Source organism: Macaca nemestrina, chromosome 4 (assembly GCF_043159975.1).
Source record: "Macaca nemestrina isolate mMacNem1 chromosome 4, mMacNem.hap1, whole genome shotgun sequence".
NCBI classification, from domain to species: Eukaryota; Metazoa; Chordata; class Mammalia; order Primates; family Cercopithecidae; genus Macaca; species Macaca nemestrina.
Genome location: NC_092128.1, coordinates 114989015 through 114996841, shown reverse-complemented (window position 1 = coordinate 114996841; position 7827 = coordinate 114989015). Strand labels below are relative to the sequence as shown.

The following is a 7827-nucleotide window of genomic DNA, read 5'->3' as shown; positions in this document are numbered from 1 at the left end:
TCCGCCCGCCTCAGCCTCCCAGAGTGCTGGGATTACAGGTGTCAGCCACGAAGCCCGGCCCCAGCTTCTTAAAAGAATGATCCGAAACTATGGCAGCACTGGGCTTTTAGTCCCTACCCAAGAAATGCCCGCTCGCAGAGGCTCGGCGCGGCAGGGTCTCCCGACGTGACAGGGTGTGGGTCTGAATTCAGCCTTGGTTCTTACGAGTCAGATAGGTGAACACGCAAAGAAAAACATCACAGGGCTTCCTCATTGTTTTTAGCACAGAAAACACTCGAGAGCCCGCGCTGAGAACCCAAAAGGCACGCTTCAGGCCATCGTAGCCACCAAGCCTGGCCAGATTCTGAAACCCAAATCGCTAACTGGGGGCCGAGGGCGGGCGTGACTGCGCAGGCGCGTCTACCCAGCAAGATGCCGGAGGTAAGCTGTGGCGTAGGGGGTGAGAAATTGAGAGCGGACGTCATTGCGCATGCGCCCTCTGACGTCATTGCGGCGGTGGGTGGGTCCCGGACTGTGGCGCGGAGCCCGGCAGTGTTCGGTACGGAAGGGGTTGCAGGAGACGGCGATTGGATATCACTGCGCAGGCGTCCTCTTCCCCTAACTCTCAGGGTCGCTAGGGTGGCGCGCAGGCGCAGAGCGGTGCGCAGATGTGCGCAGGCGCGTAGGGGGTGAGGCGCGATGGCAGGTGTGCGGGCTGGGCTTCTGCGGGCGATGGGGCGGCAAGTACTGCTGCTTCTCGCGCTGTGCGCCACAGGCGCCCGGGGGCTCTACTTCCACATCGGCGAGACCGAGAAGCGCTGTTTCATCGAGGAAATCCCCGACGAGACCATGGTCATCGGTCAGGCGGGCTGAGGGTGGGGAGGCCCTTGGTACCCCGCTCAGCCCTCGGCGGCTCTCTCTCCTCCCGAGCCCAGCCGGGTCGCTGCCCCCGCCCCATACCTAGCCTGAGGGGTGCCCCGAGGACGCAAGGCCCCCTGCCTAGAGCCCCGGACCGCACGTCTGAGGGGGCCGGGCCGTGACTATGTGTCTGCCCCGCAGGCAACTATCGTACCCAGATGTGGGATAAGCAGAAGGAGGTCTTCCTGCCCTCGACCCCTGGCCTGGGCATGCATGTGGAAGTGAAGGACCCCGACGGCAAAGTAAGGCTGGCGCTGGTCCACGCAGCCGTTCTTCAGTGGAGCTCCCGTGGGGTGTAAAGCACTGTCTGGTCGAGCCCTCAAGGGACAGGAGCTTGAACCTGGACAGGCTGCGGTATAAAGGTGGGGCCTTCACTCACACATGTTGCAGGTGGTGCTGTCCCGGCAGTACGGCTCGGAGGGCCGCTTCACGTTCACCTCCCACACGCCCGGTGACCATCAAATCTGTCTGCACTCCAACTCTACCAGGATGGCTCTCTTCGCTGGTGGCAAACTGGTAAGAGGATTCTCTCTTTGGCTTCAGCTTAGAATCTCTCACTTGTTTCCAAATTTTGATTTATCATCATTTTGACACTTTGTAGCACAGTCAGAATCGGGGAGACAGATGTTGCCCTCTGCTCCACAGCCAGGGACAATAGTGGGTTCCATACCCTTGAACAGACAACTGGAGGCCCCACCACTCATACATTCCATGTTTCCTTGTAGCGTGTGCATCTCGACATCCAGGTTGGGGAGCATGCCAACAACTACCCTGAGATTGCTGCAAAAGATAAGCTGACGGAGTTACAGCTCCGCGCCCGCCAGTTGCTTGATCAAGTGGAACAGATTCAGAAGGAGCAGGATTACCAAAGGGTAAGTGCATATCTCCTTGTAATTGGAGAGGTCAGTTGACCTTTATACCCACTATACCTACTCAAGTTTCTGCTTGCGAGATCAGCTCTGCAGAGAATGGAATGAAAGGTATTGGTGTATATAGATTTTTTGTTTGTTTTTGAGATGGAGTTTCACTCTTGTTGCCCAGGCTGGAGTGCAATGGCACAATCTTGGCTCACTGCAACCTCCCTCTCCCCGGGTTCAAGCGATTCTCCTGCCTCAGCCTCCTGAGTAACTGGGATTACAGGCGTGCGCCACCACGCCTGGTTAATTTTGTACTTTTAGTAGAGACGGGCTTTCTCCATGTTGGTCAGGCTGGTCTCAAACTCCTGACATCAGGTGATCCGCCTGCCTCAGCCTCCCAAAGTGCTGGGATTACAGGTGTGAGCCACCGTGCCCTGCCTGTTTTGCTTTTTTATCAGAACTTTTTGTTGTGGTAAAATACACATAACACCAAATGTGCCATTTTAATTCAGTGGTATTAAGTGCATTCATAATGTTGAGATACCAACACCATCATCCGGCTCCAGAAGTTTTTCGTCTTCTCAAACTAAAAATCTGTACTTGTTTTGTCTTGTTTTTGAGATGGAGTCTCACTTTGTTGCCCAGGCTGGAGCGCAGTGGTGTGATCTCGGCTCACTGCAACCTCCGCCTCCTAGGTTCAAGTGATTCCCCTGCCTCAGCCTCCCGAGTAGCTGGGATTACAGGCGAGTGCCACCATGCCTGGCTCATTTTTGTGTTTTTAGTAGAGACTGGGTTTCACCATGTTGGCCAGGCTGGTCTTGAACTCCTGACCTCAGGCGATCCACTGCCTCAGCCTTCCAAAGTGTTGGGATTACAGGCCTGAGCCACTGCACCCAGCAAATCTGTACTTATTATAAACAATAACTTCCGGTTTCCTTTTCTTCTGATACCCACCATTCTACTTTCTGTCTCTATCATCCCAACTACGCTACTTCATATAAGCAGAATCATTCAGTATTTCTCCTTTTGTGATTGGCTTATTTCACTGAGTATAATGTTCACAGTTCATCCATGTTATAGAATTTTAAGGTTAATATTCCATTGTATGCATGTGCCACATTTCGCTTTCAGTAGTCATTTTTAAGCTCTATAAAATAAAGTGAAGAAAGAATAGTTCACAATCTAGCAATAGCCATTGCCTGTTTCTCTTGCAATCTTGTTGGAAATGATAGGATCATGATTTCAGTCCCAACAGAGATGCTTGTGGAGGAACAGCCCATCCCTTTCTTGGGGCAGCCTCATTAGGGAGACGATAGCACTCCTAATGGAGTGACAGGTAGTATTCCAAAAGGAGTTTGGCCCTGGAGTTGAGTAGTTACATGCAGGGAGGGACCTCACAACAGCCAGGGACTGTTTCTCCTGCTCATTTAACCCTGTGTTGCCCCACACAGTATCGTGAAGAGCGCTTCCGACTGACAAGCGAGAGCACCAACCAGAGGGTCCTATGGTGGTCCATTGCTCAGACTGTCATCCTCATCCTCACTGGCATCTGGCAGATGCGTCACCTCAAGAGCTTCTTTGAGGCCAAGAAGCTGGTGTAGTGCCCTCTTTGTATGACCCTTCCTTTTTACCTCATTTATTTGGTACTTTCCCCACACAGTCCTTTATCCACCTGGATTTTTAGGGCAAAAAAATGAAAAAGAATAAGTCACATTGGTTCCATGGCCACAAACCATTCAGATCAGCCACTTGCCAACCCTGGTTCTTAAGGACACAGGACATTAGTCCAATCTTTCAAAATCTGTCTTAGGGCTTATGAGGAATCAGAACCCAGGACTCAGTCCTGCCTCTTTTGCCTCAAGTGATTTTCCTCTGTTTTTCACTAAATAAGCAAATGAAAACTCTCTCCATTACCTTCTGCTCTCTTTGTCCACTTACGCAGTAGGTGACTGGCATGCGCCACAGAGCAGGCCCTGCCTCACTGTCTGCTAGTCAGTTCTGGGTTCACTCAGTGGCTTTGTGAATGTAAATAAGGGGCAGGTCTTGGCCCTAGAGGATTGAAATGTTTTTCTATATCTTAGAACTATTTTTGGATAAATTATATATTTTCCTTCCTAGTAGAAGTGTTACTGCCTGTGACTAGCTCCAAACACCCATGCAGTTTCTGCATTCTAGGTTTTTTTAATTTATTTTTTTGGAGTTTTGCTCTTGTCGCCCAGGCTGGAGTGCAATGGCATGATTTCAGCTCACTGGCAACCTCTGCCTCCCGGGTTCAAATGATTCTCCTGGCTCAGTCTCCTGAGTAGCTGGGATTACAGGTGCCCGCCACCACGCCCAGCTAATTTTTGTAGTTTTAGTAGAGACGGGGCTTCACCATGTTGGCCAGGCTGGTCTTGGACTCCTGATCTCAGTTGATCCACCTGCCTCAGCCTCTGCATTCAGTTTATTCACACATTTTTGGTTACTCCCATGGCAGCTCCTAGGATTTCAGTGGTCTGTGGGCCAGAAAGCAGGCATTGGGTCTGATCTCAAGGCTGTATCAGAGGGCCAAGCAGAGTTCTTTTGGATACCTGCTTTTCATCCCACAGGGCCTCAGAGTCAGAGGTAAGGTAGCAACAGAGCTAGCATGGGTTAATGCACTCTTACCCTCCTTCTCAACTTTTATTTAAGCTGTGCTAAATGTTTTCTTCGAGGGAACCAGATTTGGTTCTTTGCAGAATTTTCCAGTGAAATAAAACATGTTGTAATAGCTGCGTTTGAGATGAAATAAGATGTTGAGGGCAGACGGGAGGCACCTAAAGGAAAAGAGGAAAGGTGCCTGGACTGCCTATGCAGATGACCTGGAGTGGACTTCACTATGGACTCGTGGTGCTAAAGCTTGGCTTGAACAGGCAGTCTAGGGGACATGGGAATACACAGGGTGGTTGCTCAGTCATTTGCAAAGGTCAACCAAATAGAACACACATTTGCAAGATATCATCTGAGGAAATTAAGTACCTTCTTAGCCATCTGAATCATAAATTTGAACAAATATACTTCCCTCATGCCCTTCTGTATAAAACTTAATACCATTAGTTCCCCATTCTTGACATTTTATTTCAGTTATTATATATTTATTTGAAATATTTATTAAATTACCTGACCCACAGAACTAAATTCTTCTTTTGTTATTTATGTCCTGTACCATATATATACCTCTCTCTATATATATATAAAATTTTTATGTTCATTTATTTGAGACAGTCTTGCTCTGTCACCCAGACTGGAGTGCAGTGGCATGATCTTGGCTCACTGCAACCTCTGCCTCCCAGGTTCAAGCAATTCTGCCTCAGCCTCCTGAGTAGCTGGGATTACAGGCACCTACCACCACACCCAGCTACTTTTGTATTTTTATTTTATTTTATTTTATTTTATTTTATTTATTTATTTGAGATGGAGTCTCACTCTGTCACCCAGGCTGGAGTGCAGTGGTGTAATCTTGGCTCGCTGCAACCTCCACCTCCTGAATTCAAGAGATTCTCCTGCCTCAGACTGCTGAGTAGCTGGGATTACAGGTACCTGCCACCATGCCCAGCTAATTTTTGTTTAGTAGAGATGGGGTTTTGCCATGTTGACCAGGCTGGTCTTGAACTCCTGACCTCAGGTGATCTGCCCGCCTCGCCTCCCAAAGTGCTGGGATTACAGGTGTGAGCTGGCTGGGCATGGGTGATGGGGTCTTGCTCTGTCCCCAAGGCTAGAGTGTAGTGGTGCCATCATAGCTCAAAGCAACCTTGAGCTCCCAGGTTCAAGTGATCCTCCTACCTTACCCTCCAAAGTAGCTGGTAATACAGGTATACCCCACTGTGCCTGGCTATTTTTACTCTTAAAAATACATGTGGTCTGGACACGGTGGCTCACGCCTGTAATCCTAGCACTTTGGGAAGCCAAGGTGGGTGGATCCTGTAGCCCAGGAGTTCGAGACCAGCCTGGGCAACATGGCGAAATCTTGTCTCTGCAAAAAATACAAAAAATTTAGCTGGCGGAACACGCCTATAGTCCTAGCTACTTGAGAGGCTGGGATGGAAAGATCACTTGAGCCCAGGAGGTCAAGGCTGCAGTGAGTCATGATCGTGCCACTGCACTCCAGGCTGGGCAACAGAGTGATCCCATCTGAAAAAAAAAAAAAAAAAAAAAAAAAAACGCAATTTAGGACCAGGTGGGGTGGCTCACACCTATAATCCCAGCACTTTGGGAGGCCAAGGCAGGTGGATCACCTGAGGTCAGGAGTTTGAGACCAGGCTGGCCAACATGGTGAAACCCTGTCTCTACTAAAAGTATAAAAATTAGCCAGGCTTGGTAGTGTGTGCCTGTAATCCCAGCTATTCAGGAGGCTGAGGCAGGAGAATCGCTTGAACCCAGGAGGAGGTTGCAGTGAGCAGAAATCGAGCTACTGCACTGCAGCCTGGGGGGCAGAGTGAGACTCTGTCTCAAAAAAAAAAAAAATTTTAGTTCTCTAGGCTTTTCCATTTAATATTTTTATATCCTCATATTTCTAAATCTGGATAACAGTGTTACAGTCCAGTAAGGTGAATTGTGAATTGCTGAAATTCTTCAGATGTTTTAAAGAGTTTTCAGTATTCCTCATGTTGGAATTAATGCAGAGAAAAATCATGTCCTTTGAACTAGTTACATGTTGTGGAATTCTGGCCTGCAGCTTTTGGGGATTATGTGACATACTGGGAGGGACACATTTCTGCTCTGTGGCTGTTATTAGAAATCTAGTCGGCAAATCAGACTAAGCTTGTGAGAAGACAGGAAGGCACAGATTAAGGTTGAGCCGGCCTTCAACAGGTTTGGCTGGCAGTAGACACAATGGAGCACATCTTAACTATTCTGGTAGGTCCTGGGTTTCTCTTGGTAGTTTTTGATAGAAAGGGGAATGGTGTGAGGAAAAAGTGGGCACACATTTCACCTTTCCACTGATGAGACAGGTGGAATTGGGATAGTCAGTGGATGGGCCAATAGCTGGTGGCTGTGAGAAGAATGAGGATTTCCATACTGGTGTGTCATATTTGCAGATAGGTTGTGACCTAAAAAGTTTTTTAAAAAACAGCAGTTGGGGCCGGGCGCGGTGGCTCATGCCTGTAATCCCAGCACTTTGGGAGGCCGAGGCAGGCGGATCACAAGGTCAGGAGATTGAGAACATCCTAGCTAACATGGTGAAACCCTGTCTCTACTAAAAATACAAAAAATCAGCCGGGCGTGGTGGCAGGAGCCTGTAGTCCCAGCTACTCAGGAGGCTGAGGCAGGAGAATGGCGTGAACCTGGGAGACGGAGCTTGCAGTGAGCTGAGATCGTGCCACTGCACTCCAGCTTGGGCGACAGAGTGAGACTCTGTCTAAAAAACAAACAAAAAAACAGCAGTTAGGGTACACAAAAATTTTGGTGATTTTCCCCTGAATACTACCCTTGACTCTATTTCGAAATTCCTGCTTTCTCAGAGTTTACAACATCCTTGCCAAACAGCCTTCTCCCTCCTTACCACAAAAAAAGAAAAAAAAGTTCTGGGGTTGGGAGGACACTCCATTCTTAACATCCTCTATATCCCAGCCCAGTTCCCCAGCTGTCGCTGGGACTAGTTGTACCTATCTCCATCATTTGGTCCCAGCATGACTACCCATTGGTGCATGAGCTGATCTGTTAACCTAACAGCCAGATGCTAGTCTCTGGTATTCAGATGCTGGGCTGCATCATATAGGATACACAGGATCACCCTGGAAGCTTGTTGACATAGATTCCTGTGCAACACTCAGATACAGTCTTAATGTAGATTTGTGTTGGGTGGTATGGTAGGCAGAATAATGGCCTACCACTCTGAAACACGTGAATATGTTACCTAACATGACAAAAGAGAATTAAATTGCTAATCAGATGACTGTAAAATAGATTATCCTGGATCATCTGGATGGGCCTAATGTAATCACAAAGGTCTGTTTCCTTGCCTCTTCCAGCTTGGCTCTGGCTCCCTTCCTCCAGCAAGGGTGGGTTGAGCCTTCACATGGCACCACTTTGACCTCTTCTGCTTCCCTCTTCT

The 7827-nt window shown here is 48.7% G+C and overlaps 2 protein-coding genes across 3 annotated transcripts in view; one reads left to right on the top strand and one right to left on the bottom strand.

The window, feature by feature from the left end:
• The window catches only part of LOC105494244 (oxoglutarate dehydrogenase), a 467517-nt gene that overhangs the window by 121019 nt on the left and 338671 nt on the right, over positions 1–7827 (bottom strand). The gene's annotated exons all lie outside the window — the stretch shown is intronic.
• LOC105494218 (transmembrane p24 trafficking protein 4) lies at positions 189–4503 on the top strand. 2 transcript variants are annotated; one of them, XM_011762496.3, is made up of 5 exons: positions 189–420; positions 1039–1139; positions 1288–1413; positions 1623–1769; positions 3206–4503. In XM_011762496.3, the coding sequence occupies exons 2-5, from the start codon at positions 1056–1058 to the stop codon at positions 3353–3355; spliced, it is 507 nt and encodes a 168-aa protein (XP_011760798.1). In that variant the 5' UTR covers positions 189–420; positions 1039–1055; the 3' UTR covers positions 3356–4503. The 2 variants fall into 2 exon arrangements, with proteins under 2 accessions (XP_011760798.1, XP_011760796.1); XM_011762494.2 differs by lacking the exon at positions 189–420 and adding an exon at positions 649–838.